This window comes from Trichoderma virens, assembly GCF_000170995.1.
Source record: "Trichoderma virens Gv29-8 chromosome Unknown TRIVIscaffold_80, whole genome shotgun sequence".
In the NCBI taxonomy this organism is placed as follows: Eukaryota; Fungi; Ascomycota; class Sordariomycetes; order Hypocreales; family Hypocreaceae; genus Trichoderma; species Trichoderma virens.
Genome location: NW_014013669.1, coordinates 629,050 through 644,771, shown reverse-complemented (window position 1 = coordinate 644,771; position 15,722 = coordinate 629,050). Strand labels below are relative to the sequence as shown.

The 15,722-nt window shown below is 50.0% G+C and overlaps 6 protein-coding genes across 6 annotated transcripts; 3 read left to right on the top strand and 3 right to left on the bottom strand.

The window, feature by feature from the left end:
• Positions 1 to 233: 233 nt before the first annotated feature.
• TRIVIDRAFT_209729 (uncharacterized protein) lies at positions 234 to 2,175 on the bottom strand (the record flags this gene model as incomplete). Its single annotated transcript, XM_014099134.1, has 4 exons — positions 234 to 375; positions 423 to 1,877; positions 1,958 to 2,018; positions 2,093 to 2,175. 3 exons carry the CDS (start codon positions 2,161 to 2,163, stop codon positions 1,209 to 1,211), a joined length of 801 nt encoding a protein of 266 aa, XP_013954609.1.
• On the top strand, positions 234 to 2,175 carry TRIVIDRAFT_77364 (uncharacterized protein; the record flags this gene model as incomplete). Its single annotated transcript, XM_014099133.1, has 4 exons — positions 234 to 375; positions 423 to 1,879; positions 1,960 to 2,018; positions 2,093 to 2,175. The coding sequence occupies 2 exons, from the start codon at positions 283 to 285 to the stop codon at positions 1,191 to 1,193; spliced, it is 864 nt and encodes a 287-aa protein (XP_013954608.1).
• Positions 2,176 to 3,530: 1,355 nt separating this feature from the next.
• TRIVIDRAFT_77370 (uncharacterized protein) lies at positions 3,531 to 7,879 on the top strand (the record flags this gene model as incomplete). Its single annotated transcript, XM_014099132.1, has 5 exons — positions 3,531 to 3,614; positions 3,767 to 4,367; positions 4,492 to 5,510; positions 5,586 to 5,816; positions 6,482 to 7,879. The coding sequence occupies 5 exons, from the start codon at positions 3,549 to 3,551 to the stop codon at positions 7,877 to 7,879; spliced, it is 3,315 nt and encodes a 1,104-aa protein (XP_013954607.1).
• A 200-nt stretch (positions 7,880 to 8,079) lies between these two features.
• On the bottom strand, positions 8,080 to 9,612 carry TRIVIDRAFT_58659 (uncharacterized protein; the record flags this gene model as incomplete). Its single annotated transcript, XM_014099131.1, has 1 exon — positions 8,080 to 9,612. The coding sequence occupies one exon, from the start codon at positions 9,610 to 9,612 to the stop codon at positions 8,080 to 8,082; it is 1,533 nt and encodes a 510-aa protein (XP_013954606.1).
• A 2,876-nt stretch (positions 9,613 to 12,488) lies between these two features.
• TRIVIDRAFT_224126 (uncharacterized protein) lies at positions 12,489 to 12,817 on the top strand (the record flags this gene model as incomplete). Its single annotated transcript, XM_014099130.1, has 2 exons — positions 12,489 to 12,746; positions 12,797 to 12,817. 2 exons carry the CDS (start codon positions 12,489 to 12,491, stop codon positions 12,815 to 12,817), a joined length of 279 nt encoding a protein of 92 aa, XP_013954605.1.
• A 638-nt stretch (positions 12,818 to 13,455) lies between these two features.
• Positions 13,456 to 15,601, bottom strand: TRIVIDRAFT_68804 (putative serine/threonine protein kinase; the record flags this gene model as incomplete). The annotated part of the gene is made up of 2 exons (XM_014099129.1): positions 13,456 to 14,085; positions 14,135 to 15,601. 2 exons carry the CDS (start codon positions 15,599 to 15,601, stop codon positions 13,456 to 13,458), a joined length of 2,097 nt encoding a protein of 698 aa, XP_013954604.1.
• Between the last annotated feature and the right edge of the window lie 121 nt (positions 15,602 to 15,722).

Sequence of the window (15,722 nt, the reverse complement as noted above, 5' to 3'; positions counted from 1 at the left end):
AAGCTGCTGATTCGGTTCGGCTACGTAAGTTGCGAGACATCCAAGTGGGAACGAGGCACAGTCTGGGGAGTGGCCGCTGGTTGGCTGATTAAGCGCAGATTATCGCGTCTAGCTAGACGCCTTTGAGCTCTTATCGGGGCTAGATGCGGTATAGCGCGGGGTATGGAGAACAAAAATTCGTTATCGAAGCTCAGCGAGGTCAACGCAAAAGATTGCTTCGTCATTGCGGAGCGCAGATACGATCCATCAATCGCAAAGGGAAATCAGATACTCATAGTCACAATGGGCAAGAAGAGATCAAGGGAGGAGGCAAAGGATGTGCCGCCCGCAGATGGTGGTGCTGAGCGAATGGACGAGGACAGCAGCGATGATGAGGTGAGACGAGAGACGAGGATCCATGGAAGCTGGGCTGACGTTGCCAGGACTTTGACATGGTCAATGTGGATTTTGAATGGTTCAACTTCGACCCCGAGATTGATTTCCACGGCACAAAATCACTGCTTCGGCAGCTGTTCGATGTCGACGCCAACCTCTTCAACATGTCTGCGCTTTCAGACCTGATCCTGTCACAACCAACGATTGGCTCGACTGTCAAGGTTGACGGCAAGGCCAACGATGCCTACGCCATGCTCACGGTCCTCAACACATACGAGCACCGCGAAAAGGAGCCCATGAAGGACATTCTCAAGTACATCGTGGACAAGGCACAGACCAACCCCTCAATATCGGCCGTTGCCGAGCTCATCACCACACAAAAGCCCGTGGGACTCGTCTTTTCAGAGCGACTCATCAACATGCCCTCTGAAATTGCGCCGCCGCTGTACACAATGCTCATTGAAGAGGTGGAGGACGCAGTAGAGGACAAGGAGCCGTACGAATTCTCCTACTACCTCATCTACTCCAGGACATACCAGGAGGTAGAGTCGACGCTGGACGTGGAGGACCGAAAACGCAAAAAGGCCAAGGAAGAGGCTGCGACTTACCACTTCCACCCCGAGGATGAGATTCTACAAAAATACGCCGTAGCACACGGCAGCTTCCGGTACACAAAAGAGGACGATGCGGTGGCAGACAGCAAGCGGGCGTTTCAAGAAATGGGCATCAAGACATTTGGACATATGATCCTCATTGAGGCAAGTAAATTCAAGGAGGCCGTCAAGGCCGTGGGTGACTATATAGCTGCGCCGCAATAGATGATGTGAATTGCTCTACGCCTCTGGTAGAAGCCTCTGCATCAAGTACTCAACCTCAACCTCCTTGGTCAAGGGAATGACAAAATCTCGGTACATGGACACCACCGCGTCCACGTCGATCTTGACGGGCTGTTCCACGCCTCCCAGCATCGACGGGTCCTTGCCGTACGTCTCGGCCTTGAGACGAAGACGAGCGAGGACCTGCTCCTCGACGGCTCTGTTGGTGATGGACTCGCCAATGGCCTCCCGGTTCTCGTCCTTGATGAGCTGCGTGTAGAGCTCAGGGTCCGACTGGAACTTGGACTCGGCGACAAATTTGCCAAAGTGAATTCTCCTAGACAGGGCCTGCAGACAGGCAATGTCGCAGGTAGATGTAGAGCCGTAGTTTTCCTGTGACTCTCCTCGATCCTCGCGGCCAAAGTTGGGGCACACCTTTGGTAGAAACTTTTCAATATAGAATTTCTTAATCTTGTCGTTGACGCATACGTCGTTGTTGTGTAAGATCTTGGGGTAGTTGAGAGGCTTCAGCATGGGCTTCTGGACAGCCTCTGGGAAGAAGGCGTATTCGTCGGGCGATTCGAAGCGGCGGATAAGGGATTGCAGCTTCTCCTGCTGGAAAAAGTACCAGTCGAAGAAGCTCAGGCCGCTGTCGGGGATGGGAAGGGCGCCAGGTGTGTAGATTGTCTGGACGAGGGGAGCTCGAGTCAGCAACATGACGATGGCTCAGGGCTTCTACGGATTGGCTTCGCGCATCTGTGACTCGCCTTGTTCAGAGGAAACTGCACTCTCTCAATGAGATGGTAGGTGATTGTGTCTTCGAGTCGGCTATATGACGTGTCAGAGGCTTGGAACGAGGTGAATTGGGGATTGGGAGCTCTGCATAGCCCGGACCAACTGACATGAGCTGGAAGCGAATGCGCGCCAGATCCAGCGCTCGAGAGCTATCGGCCATGTCCACTGCGGAATCCATCTTGGGGCAGCGTCAATCAAGGGAAAGGGGGTATCGCTCAATTTAAATAAGTTGGAAAAGCAGGATGGACCGAACGTCAGCCACGATATAAATAAGCTGAGCTGACAGGCAAGCAAGCTTTCGGCGCGCTGAATGCTGGATGCTGGATGGAGGAATGGTCGGAATTGAGCCCGGCTCCCGAGACCGGCGTCTGCCGTGGGAAGACTCAACGAGCCCCATCTTTAGCGGCAGCTCAGCTTACCAAAGGCCCCCAAGAGCGGCTCAGATCTCCATCGATCCTGGCGGGATGCGGACGAGCGTTTATCCAAGCTTCACGTGCCGGGTAAGAAATGAGGCGCCGCTGGAATGGTCAGATTGGGGAAGTCTTTGTTGCCAAAAGCAGCAAATGCTGGCCGTTTTAGCATGTGGTTACGGCATCGGGCTCGCCTTTTCGGAGTACGCCAAGTTGGCTATATATGTAGCATGGATCGCAGCGACTAGACGGAGTTCAATTGTAGTAACGAGATGCAGAGAAGAGATGTTTTGATTTACCATTTCTTAGATACGTACTCTGTACTGCCGTCGCTTCTTTCTGTAACTATCGATATACTCCTCTGGTTTCTGCTATCATCATTATCACCAAACATCGTCAACACATACCAATACTGAACATCCATGAGACTTCTAGGGTCCCCTGGCGATCGATAATCAAGTCCATCCTTTGACTCTAAACTGCTGGGGTCTGCCCTTGAACCCCCGGAAAGCCCCCAGTGGGGCATCGAGCGAACCGCACAGGCAACGATTGAAATCGGCCCTGTGCAAAAGCGAACTAGCAGAGACAAGCCGAAACGCCGTGCAACAAGCAGCTCCTCTAGCCGGTTTCTCATTTGATTGTTTATGCGTCGGTTCACAGGCCAAGGCGTGCCGAAAAGCCAGTCACGGTAGCTCCCTACTGTAATGTTACCTTTAATGGCAGCAGTACTTTGGGATAGCCTCTGGTGCGAAATGTATATGTACAAAGACTTCCATCATCACCCGCAGTGGTGCCAATTCCATCGGGTGGTTTACAACACACAAAGGGCAACTGGAACAGCTAGAGGGGTGGCTGGTAGACTATAGTACAATCCCATGAAAACCACCGCCTCGGCAGCAGCAATTTAGCAGCCATTTAGCAGCAATTTAGCAGGCCGAGCCATGTACTTGTACTTAATAGCCGGGGGCCGGTTGGTGCCGTTCGGCGCTCTCATTTTCTGCGCGCGTCATCCAAATTTCACACCCGCAAGCCATGCCCGGTTTTTGCGATGCAAAACCTCCATCTCGTTGTTCCCTTGACCACACAACGCACCCCTTGTCTTGCGCTGCCTCAAGCCCGAATCCTGAGCCTGCAGCGGGCCAGCCGTTGAGTAATGGCCGATTCGGAGAGCCATTATGCCTTCGACGATGGCCCCGATGACGAGCAGTCCATCATCTCTGTATGTCGCAAACCAGCACACCAAGAGGGAAAAAAACTCTGCCTACCGCAACAACCCGGGCCCATTGCATTGAGCCGTCATTTTTTTGCGATTTGCCATTTGCCCCCCAGAGCGCAGCCAGCTAACCAAGTCATGTCTCTTCTTTGCCGCAGACTCGAGGTCTTGAAGCCTTCAGTCGCAAGGTCACTGTGACGGCCAGCCAGCTCATGGGCCCAGCCGCAGAGGCCTCGGGAGCCCATTACCGCGCCGCCTTGGCAGAGGTTCACAAGCAGATGAAGCGACCCAGCGTGCAGCGCGGCATGTTCTCCATGGCCCGGTCCAGCCCTACCGAAATTGTGCGGTCCAAGCTGTCCACGGCCGAGATCCAGCACCGCGCCCTCACCCACCTGCCCGACGAGCTGCTGTCCAACATCCCCGAGCACCAGAACGCCTATTCGCTGTTCCAGGGCTTCCAGGCCAGCTTCCCCGAGTTGGCGGAGGATGGGAAGAAGCACCGCCGGCGGCCGTCGAGGGGCAGGAAGCTGCTGGAGGAGGGAGAAAACACCCCCGCAACGCCCAACAAGCTGGCCCAGCTCAAGAAGGAAAAGACGTCCATGGTGCACGAGCTGGAACTGCTGGGGGTGCGCAAGAGCATGGTCAGCTGTGAGATCCGCGAGATAGACAACAAGATTGCCAATCTCTACGGCATGCGTAGGATTGTGCTCGAGAGATTGGCGGGCTTTGAGCAGGACGAGGCGACGCTCGAGCACGATGGTAGGTTTTTGAACCCATGCCCCAGTAGAATGTCTTTTTTTTCTTCTCTCCTCTCTTTGCCATTCTCTGCTACTCTCAAGTTCCGTCTCTAATTAATCCTTGTCTTTTGGTTGCCCCGGTGTAGTCATGGACCTTGAATTGAAAATCGACGAAGTCCAAGCCATTGTCGACGAGGCCGAGGAGATTGCTCGCAACACTGCCACCAAGGATGAGCGAGATCTAGTGGGCGATGCCGACGACCACGACCCCGAATTCATGTCAAAGTCCGTCTATGAGAAGCTACCCGCAACCGACAACAAGCAGCGCAAGACGAAAAAGGTGCACCGTCGGAAATCCATGCCCATTCTGCACGAGCACTTTGCGCCAGGATCCAACATCCGTGAAATCCGAGCCCATCGCGATACAATTACGGCCATGGACTTTGATGCGCCGTTCGGCACCTTGGTTACTGCCGCTCTGGACGACACTGTCCGAGTCTGGGATCTGAATGCCGGGCGTTGCATGGGCTACCTGGAGGGCCACACGGCCTCGGTGCGTGCTTTGCAGGTCGAGGATAACATTCTAGCTACCGGTTCTATGGATGCCACCATCAGGCTATGGGATTTGAGCAAGACGCACTACAACCCTCAAGGCGGCAAGGACGTTGGCGATGACGACGAGGACGCTATTGCTTTTGAACACCCCGATGCGCAGCCCATCGAGCCGCCGGAGGGCAGCATGGACGACTGCGCTCTCTTTACGCTATCATCTCACGTCGACGAAATCACCGCGCTTCATTTCAGGGGAGATGTTTTGGTTTCTGGCTCAGCAGATAAGACGATCCGGCATTGGGACTTGGAAAAGGGCCGCTGCGTTCAGACGCTCGATGTCATGTGGGCGGCTGCTCAGGCATCGGCCATCGCAACGACCGATGACACCTGGAGACCGACTGGCCGAGCCCAGGGAACGACGGCCGACTTTGTTGGTGCCTTGCAAGTGTTTGAATCGGCGCTGGCATGCGGTACTGCCGACGGCATGGTCCGCTTGTGGGATCTCCGAAGCGGCCAGGTTCACCGCAGCTTGGTGGGACACACCGGCGCCGTGACATGTCTGCAGTTTGACGATGTACACCTAGTGACGGGCAGTTTGGACCGAAGCATCAGAGTAAGCCTATCCGTCCCTTTCTATCCCTTTCTACTTCATTTTCTGCAGCATCGACTAACAACCCACCTTGTACAGATATGGGATCTCCGAACCGGATCCATCTACGACGCCTACGCCTACGACAACCCCGTCACCAGCATGATGTTTGATGCGCGACGGATTGTCAGTGCGGCCAGCGAGGACGTGGTCAAGGTGTACGATAAGGTCGAGGGACGGCAATGGGACTGCGGAGCGGGCATTGCCGCGTCTGAGGGCGCCAAGAATGCCGCCATCGTCGAGCGTGTACGTGTTAGAGACGGCTACCTGGTAGAGGGTAGGCGGGACGGCATTGTGGGAGTATGGACCTGTTAGAATAGTGTAAAGTCGGCGCAGCTCAAGCGATGTAACGAAAAAAATTCGATTGTCTTGTACGTTAGGGAGAAATTTGGTTTGGGTTGTTGGGGGGGGAGGGTCTTTGTGTCTGATGGAAATATTATTCTGATGAAGCTAAGGGTTTCTTACTTGTGAGAGATGATGAGTGAGTGAGTGTGAATGTGAAGCAATGAGTGAAAATGAGACACTTGGATTAGAAAAACCTCAAAATGATTAGGATATTTACAGTAATATCCCGCATTCACATTAGTATGTTTGGGCTTGTTCGTTGATGAGGGAGTATTTATGGCGATGCCGCAATGGGTTGATAATTGATAGAGGGTACCCTACAATGAAGTGAAAATATGGTCTCTCATCCAACTTCAACTTTTTTTCCTCTCAATGCTATCCACATGCTTCACACAGCCAACCTATCTGCCAATCCATATTTAGATTAATGGTTTTCATTTCATTTCTTTCAATCAATACGTCCACATCGCAGCATGGCTTCCCTGCGCGACCAGGTTTTATCGCAATATCGTGATGCCGCAACCACCATCGCCGCGTCTCAACATGCATCACCCGACTCTGAAAATATCACGACCGATGCGCCTTCCAAGCCATCACAACCAACGGAAACAGATCTAAAAGCACTCGCGATGCAGGAATTACTACACCGCCAAGCCCATCTGCTCATCAAGTTACACGAATCCCTGCATCAGAATACAGACGCCGGCGTGGATGAGGAATTGCTACGGACAAGGCTGGATGACCTTGCGTCGGTCTGCATGACGGCGTTTTATGCGTATCGGTTCGATTTGTTGCCGTATTGCTGGAGATGGATATATACAGATACATTGATTCTCATATCATATTACGCCATTCTACAGGCTGCTCGACGGGATTCGTTTGAAGAGAAAGTCATGGATCAGGTAGTGGAGAGTCTGGACAGAGCACTTATAGTAGCCGGCGGCGCAGGAAAGCCCCTGGGAAAACAATGGATCGAAAAGACACTGGATCTACTCAGCCGTTTTTGGGACGAAACAGAAACATCCGAGGAAGAAACTCAACGGCCGCCAAAGCGCATTAAGAGAGACGCAACCTTTTCTACTTACGAACCATTCGATCGGCCAAGTCTCTCCGCGGAAAAGACATGTCCGCGATATGAGAACTGGACGTTGGAAAAGTTTGAAAAGTACATGAATGAGGAGAGCTCGGGTAAACCGCTGCCCATTGTCTTTACTGACTTGACGAGGGAATGGCCGGCGTTTTCTGATATGCCCTGGAATAGCCCCGAGTATCTCCTCTCTAGGACATTTGGCGGGAGGAGGCTCGTCCCTATTGAAATTGGACGTAGTTACGTCGATGAGGGCTGGAGCCAGGAATTAATCCAATTCAAACACTTTCTCGCAAAATACATCGACCCAAGCATCACTTCCTCCCTCGACGCAACACCCACACAGGCCGACGAGAAGCTTCAGCCCGAAAAAGTCGGCTATCTCGCCCAGCACAACCTCTTCCAACAAATCCCCGCGCTGCGGAACGACATCCAGGTCCCCGATTTCTGCTGGGCCGACGTCCCGCCCCATCCTACGGACCCTACCAAGGATCAGACGCCGGTGCAAGTCCCTCAGTTAAACGCGTGGTTTGGCCCTGCAAAGACGATTACGCCGCTTCATACGGATGGATATCATAATTTGTTGTGTCAGGTTGTTGGGACGAAGTATGTGAGGTTGTATTCGCCTGAGGAGACGGGACGGCTGCGGCCTAGAGGGATGGAACATGGTGTTGATATGAGTAATACGAGTGAATTAGACATTGGCGTCTTGGAAGGCTGGGATGAGGATGAGAACGAGGACGGCGAGAATGATTGGGAGAGTATTCGGAAAGAGTTGAAAGACGTTCCGTATTGGGAGACGATACTCAACCCGGGAGATACCCTGGTGATTCCCATCGGGTGGTGGCATTACGTCCGGAGTTTGAGCATCAGCTTCAGTGTTAGTTTCTGGTGGAATTAGACCAAGCATCAAATCACGATCACAAACACTTTCGGGGTTAACACCTTTGTATATATTTAGGACAAAAGCTACGCTGGTAAGACGCTTTTTTGCCCTCCTACATCCACAGACGAAAGCACAAATAAAGACTGACTAAGTAGCCAAACGGCTAACATGGGGCAAAAAGTTTCAGAAAAGAAGGCATCAGCAACGCAATCAAATCACACTTGAGAGCGTGCGTCTTCCACGCTCTCAGCCGTCACCTGCGCCTCCCTCCTAGCCTTGGCACCAGCCTTCAACGTCTCCCACTTCTCACGGTACTTCTCAAGCGTCTTTTGCATCTTACGGTTATCCTTCTCCAGGCGCTCCATGTGCTTCGTCATCTCGGCAAGTTGTTCCTCCAGTTCGTTATTCTTGCGTACCAATTCATCGTCATTCGCTCTCCCGCTTCCACCAGGGAGCGGCGACCCGCCAGGCATGATACGGTAGCTTTCAGCGAGAGCGAGAGCAGAGCTTTGGGCACTGGCTTCAAAAGTGTGGAGGCGTTTCGACAGTTTATCAAGCATATCCTTTAGCGATTTGTTTTCCAGACTGAGTTCCTCGATGGTGTTGTACAGTTCCTTTTCCGAGTGGCTACGCGTAATCCGTCGTCGGGCGCTTACAGAAGAACCAGGGGCTTCACGGGCATCAACAAAGTCATCGTCGTCTTCATCCTGAGGCAAGAAGTCGCCATGAGTTGAGGCTTCCAGCCGGCGCTTTTCCTTTTCAGCGTAGCTGAGGATGTTGGCATAAGACATGGTATGACCGGTAGAGGGAACAACGTAGAAAGAGTCAGCAGCAGTGTGGCCATCTCGGACGAGGGCGCGCATGGTAGCCTTTGAGTAAATCTTGGACAGATCCGGTTCAGCGCCGGGAGACGGGGAGGCACGAGCACGAGGTTGCTTGGTGGGAGACAGGTTGACACTGGACGAAGGCATGACAGATTCAGCAGGGGTGGCAGGCTCTTCCTGGATGAGCGGCAGACCGGCGAAAGCAAGAGGGGCAGAAATCTTGTTGATGAGGCTTCCAAAGGTGTTGTAGAAGCGGGTGTAGCCACCATCGTCCCTTGGAGGGCCTTGCTCGACCTTGGGAGACGCGCCGCCGTTTGCCGCTCCCTCCTGCTGCTTAGACACGGGAGTGGTGGGCGGGACCCAAGTCGGGCGACCAGTCTGGCGTTCCATAATGTTCTGCATCTTGGCCTTGGAGGCATCGCGTTTGGCCTGGGGGTCGACATTGCCCGGCGCCTGGTCGTTGGACACGCTGGGGCTGAGCGGCTGGCTGCGATCCTTGGACCGGATGCCCCTCGCCGACGCAAGATTGCTGGCAATGGACGACGACATTTCGCGAGGCATGTAGCGGCGCTGCGACAGGCCGGGCGGCTGGGCCTTGGTGACTGCGGCCTGGAGAGCGTCGCCCGCATCGGTGCCGAGGCCATCGCCATCCTTCTCCGACGCCATCTTCTCGCCGTCGTCGCGCATATGCGGTACTTGCTCCGGGGGCAGCTTGAGGATCTCGGCGAGCTTCCTGTGGTGCTCCTCCAGCAGCTTGAGGGTCCGGAGCGCCTCGACGCTCGACGTCAGGTTGGCGGCATTGGCAAACTCGCCCGCGGCCAGCGTGTGTTCGCTGATGGCCACGGTGGTGTCGGAGGACTGGCGAGTGGCCACGGCAGCCGCTCGCGCGTGGTCGTGCGCTTTGGTGAGCGGCGAGGATTCCATATTGACGATGTTGTTGCAGACGCGATGTCACGTCTATTCAGGTTATCGGGATTTGATTCGCCCCCTTGCGGGAGAGGCGTGGTGGTTGACCTGAGCAAGCTTCAGCTTCAGCTTGAGGTTTGAGGTTGCAGTTGTGAGATGGTACTTGCACATGCAGCTTCGTGGTAGGACTGTGTGCGCATAAGTGTGTATATTCTGTGCGGGCACTTTCGGCGTCCCACAAATGACGGCATGTCGACGGACGGGAGATACGCGGGAAAGACAGCTGAAGCCCGCAAGCCACCCGCGGTGGAGGAGGTATTTGGAAGTACTGCGCGATATGATAGTATAAGGCTGAGCCAAAATGGGCAAAAGCGGCCACTAAGCTGTCACTCACAGGTTAGCACCTTATTTAAGCTTTCTATATTAATTTAGATGATAGCTGTTGGTAAAGCTGTGCTACTACCTAGGTAGTGAGATCGAGCCATATTATATTGTAACTACATTCAAGGAGCACAGACTCACTCAAGCTGAGCGATGGACGTATGTGAAGAGTAAGCTCGTCTCGAGGTAGCAAATCTTTTGAGTGTATGGTAAGCGGATAAGACGTACAGAAATCGGACTTGATATGGCTTCAAAGATGTATATAGGTGGGATAAGGAAATAAGAAGACAGCTAACTAGTAAGAGACCAATAACAGAACTAGGCTCTAATACACAATGTGATGCCTCAGAGATACAATCACAGTTCTGACTCGACAAGATAGCTTGGTCATTTCTTTGAACAGCTAGGCACTGTATACCTCTTCACCGCATCTCTACTTCATAGATTCCTTTGCAGTGCATACCCAGCAAGGGCCCTGACTACTATATTCTTTGAACTTGGTTTAGATAGTATCAACAACTTTCTAAGAGGGGCTTTGTTTCCTACCCGAGTATAGAAGAACACCATAGAATACGGGAGCCCGTTTCGTCACATCACCAGCCCCCTTTGTTCCGTTTTAGTCCACTCTAGTGCATAAGATTTTATGCAAATTCAACGCATAGCATTGGCCTAATACCCCCCTGTCAACTTTTTCGAAGTTTTTGCGTAGGAACTTCGAAAAAGTTGACAGGGTATTAGGTCAATGCATGTTATCTAACCCAAAATACGACAAATGCAACTCTGATTAACCAGAATACAACCGCCGAAGTTGCAGCAGCCTCACCGTTGTTTGCACGCCAGAAAGTAGATATACCTGAGAAGTAGGTGGTCAGCGTGCAACTAATAAGTACATGTACATCGGTATAGTTTAAACCCGCAGGTCAATGAGTGCCAAATGCCTTTCCAGCAGCTGTTGGTTCTGCCCTCTTGCCGGTTTGGGAGGAAATTGGGGTGAAATGGAGGGGTGATGGAGGGGGAATGGAGGGGGACTGATTCAGGAGCTGAGCAAAGAGGGGGGAAGGATTGGACGCGGTGAAGAAACTGCGGCACCACCAGAAAAACGCGTCTCGCGGACGGTATTGAGCTGAAATGTATAAATAGAGGGTCAATTCCCACCTCAATAACCATATAATCTAGCAATTCTAACTTAACAATTCTCTCTAAACAATCACCACTATACACAATCTAGCCCTTCTATCTATATAATATCCTCTCACAACTTCGGCGCCGCATTCTACGCAGTCATGCCTCAATCTACAAACCCAACTCAATCCATGGAGAAGATATATATCGATCCTTTGGATGATGTTAGTGTCGTTGATGAGACTATGATAGAGCGTGAGGAGTATTTTCGTCAGATATATAATACTAAGCGGCTTAATCGCTGGCTTATGTATTGGCAGAAGTGCTTGCACAAAGAGACTGTCTAAATGCTCGCCTACAGCAGGACGATGCTGCTGAGCCTCTCGTGAGCTTCATAAACCATAGCATTATTTATTTATTGCTTATTTTCCACCAGGACAGCAATGATATTCTGGTTGACGATATCTCATTTACTACACATCTACTTTATAAAATATATAAAAAAAATTATAGAAGGCTACTATCGGATACATCATGGACAGAGCAAAATCGAGAAAGAGACCAAATAGATTCCAACATAGACTGGCAGCGGGTTATAGTCAAAAACTATGCTTACCTCCGACGCTTTCGAAGAGAAGGGTACCAAACTGCAGGAGACTATCGAAGTAGCCATTACATTCGTTTAAATAAAGTATAGAAATAGATAGCACATTCTTTCAATAGATAGTACCATATCTAGAGGTAATCCATCATCTCCAACAATACATAGCTGTTCAAGATAAAAAGTAATTAAAACCTAGTTATGAGTTCGAGTTACTCCTTCAAAGAACTTATTATGGATAATACGAGCCCAAATTATATTAAACCTTTGTTCTGTTCTAGTCCACCCTGGTGCATGAGATTTTATCCAAATTCAACGCGAAGTCTTCGCGGTGTCTCCAAAAATCCTATACCCTTTGCCTTTTTACACGGAAATCTGTGTAAAAAAAGGCAGCCCCATAAAATACCGGCTCTGACAGCCTGTATTTTATGGGGCTGTTGTTCTTTTTACATAGAAATCAGTGTAAAAACTACCAAAAATTTTGTGGGGCTGTCTTTTTTACATAGAAATCAGTGTAAAAACTACGTGGGGAATTAGGCGAATGCATACAATCTAACCCAAAATACAACAACCTGACTCTCAGGCAGTATCATACTGACTTGTATAAATAGAGAACTATTTCCCACCTCAATCACCGCATAATCTAACAATTCTAAGTAGACAATCACTACATCATCTAGCAATCCTCTCTACAAAATCACTGCTATACATAATCTAGCCATTCTCTCTTGCAACTTCAGCGCCTCATTCTACGCAGTGTTCATCTCACCCATCGATACCAACATAAACAATGGAGAGCATGTCGATCGACTCTTTGGATGACTCTATCATTATTGAAGAGGCAATGATAAAGCTCGAAGAGAAAATTCGCCAGTTGCATAATATTGAGCGAGTCACTCACACACTGGTTGAAGAAACCTTACGCTTGCACAAAGAGACTGTCAAAATTGAACGAGCCACCTACACACTGGTTGAAGATACCGTACGCTTGCGCAGAGAGACTGCCAAAAAGATTGCCAACATGAGGATGATTGTGCAGAGTCTTCGCGTGAGCCAATACCCACAATGTTGTTTACTTATATGCTTATTCTTCGCTAGGATATCAATGAGATTCCATAATTTATCATCTACCTATATACAGTCTATTAAAATGGATTACAAAATAGGCACTGCATTCTTTTAAGATAGACTATATACATAGAAACCACATTCGTTTAATACATTTGCTATATATACCATAACTGCGTACTTACTCGCGATATTTACGCCTCAACATATCTCCAACAATACAACAAAGCGATTAAATCCCAAATTACCTTGGGGCAGTTATATGTTCGGACTATTTCATGGGAATAAAGTGTAATTCGTTTCGTTTCTACATCTCCCCATTTCCACTACACATTGACTGTTGGATTAGTGCCATGCAATTTTATGGATGATCACAGTATTTTGACTATCAGATGCATTCTATCGTGTACTCTAACGAGTGTCATGCACCATCACAGCCTGAAAGCTGACTGATACAGTCGACGCATAGCGAATCGCCATTTAAAATCTTCAATAAAACCTTCAAATGATTTGGGGGTTTGTCCACCTATTGTTGCTTAGGTACCTGTAAGTACCTGTATTGGACTTGATTCAGCATCACTGCAAACTCAACTTTTGACGAGGAAAAATATTTTGGGATAAATTTCAACCACTAAAGAGGCCAGAGCCTACAAAACAGGAATTTAAGCATTCCTATTCCTGATATTTCCCTAGTAAGCTTTCAGTGGCACCTTGAGCGCTTCCTCAATACCCCCAGCTGCAGCCCTCAATGCACCATCTGTATCGAGCATTTGAAACACTGCATTCTCAACCAAATCTTTTTTGTTTAACTCGGCCCTCTTCTCAGCAACAATGTTCAACCAATCGTTCATTTGAACAAAGGCACTGCTCTCTTTCTGTACAGGTGGGACCAATTCTCGAAGATTCCAACCTCTAGTCATTCTCTCAGGCATTTTAATCTTTTGAAGAACATATAGCATCGTTACTCCCATGGCCCAGATATCTCCCGGTAAGCCACGATTTTTATTCTCAATCATATCTGGCGGGAGATACCAAGGCGTCCCGCCTCCCGGCCTCTCTTCGATTTTGCAAGCCATTCCAAAATCGAAAAGAACAGCACCTCTTTGGGGATTATACGCAATATTGGCCGGCTTGATGTCGTTGTGGACTATTCCTAGATTAGCTAGATACGAAAGGGCGGATGACATGTTGAGGAGGATCATATGAGCATCAGGTTGTGTAAACGGCGAGTAAAGCCCACGGCAGAGAGATAATGGGAGCAGTTCCAAATAGATCGCAAACATGCGGCCATCAAAAGCCTCAAGTGCAACAACATTTCTCTAGGGAGAATTAGAACACGGTTCAAGTGCGTATAAATAAATTGCTTACATGCTTCAAGTCTTGAAGTAGTGACTTCTCAGTCTCCCACAGTCTTGCGAAAATGGGTAGATGTAAAGGTGAATTGCCATTATATCGAAGGACTTTCACGACTAAGCGCTTCTTAGGTAGGCCAGAGTGTCGACAGGAAAATACTAATGTAGATCTCGTGGCGCCTAACTGTTTGATTCGCTGGAGTCGATATGTGCCAGAATCGGTAGCAGCGGGGTGGACTTTAATAACCGCCGTCTCTCGATCTGCAAGATCCAGAAGTGGAACGGCAGCCTTGTCAACTATCTCTCGGGTAGATCCAAGATCAGTTTCTGTTGATCCCGATTTACTTAATAGGCTATCTGTAGATTGAGTGGCAATGATTTCGGCTGGCATTCTGTTTTCGAGCCTTTGCCGCTTTGACATTTTTCCAACATCTGCATCAGCAGCTCGCTTGATAAGTGGCGTATTTGCTTTGTGAATCGAGACATTGAATGGCTTCTCGAGTAGCAAAAACTCAAAAAGAGGGTGATGGTCCAATCCCTGGTTTGCTGCAATCCTCCAAATGCCAGGTTGGACTGATTGCCCTTTTTTGCTCTTGAGCACAAACAAAGCGCCAGGGTCACTGATTCCGCAAAGCTGTACTTCAATATGCTCTGGCGATAGGTTGATAAAAAAGCAATCATCACTTCCAGGATCATAGAAGACCTGACAATTGAGTTCAATCGGTTCCGAAAACTGGACAGTAAAGTACACATCATGCAGTCTTTGAGCCACGGCGAGAATCTCCCTACCGCGGGTGATCCCTGAGAGACGAGTAATAGCTGGATTCATTCTCATATCATGACCATCTGGGTAGTCGGAATGTATAAGAAGTCGAGCATCTGGGGCGGCGGGCACGGCTCTGGTGAAAACAGTTGCTATATCTTCAACTGGGATATTGGGGACCCCAATCGCTTGCTGTCTAACAAACTCCGCCACACGCGGTTCTACCTGGGTCGTTGAGCCGTTGGACTCAGAGGGAGCATCGTGAGATGATTCACTGATCTCTGCTGCTATGACCTCTTGTTCGTTCGCCCGCGCTCTTATAAATTCCTCAACGCGTGGTTCTGCTTGGGTCGTGGAGCCGTTGGACTCGGATGGTTGACTGGTCTCCGCTGCTCTATCGTCTCGTTCGTCCGCCTGTGCTCTTATGAATTCCTCCACGCGTGGCTCTATTTGTGTCGTGGAGCAGTTGGATCCGGACCGGGCACCATCAGATGGCTGAGATAGTTCACGAACCTCCAAGGCCCTTGACTCTTCGTTTGCTGGTGCTTTAACCAATTCAGCAATGCGTGGTTCTATCTGGGTTGGGGAAGACTTGGGCTCGAGTTGGGCATCCTGAGATGGCTGAGATGTTTCACGAATCTCTGATACCCCAGTCTCCTTGTCGTTCGCCGACGCTTTGGCATATGGAGAAGAGAGTGGCTCTTTACTTGGTGAGGACATGATGTAATTTATGATACCGTTTCAATTAAACATTGTCGCCAGGGAATCTGTTTCATCCTACATACGAAGCACTTATATGTAACCGAGCTGGACTCGAAATATGGAGTTACAGACACGCTTG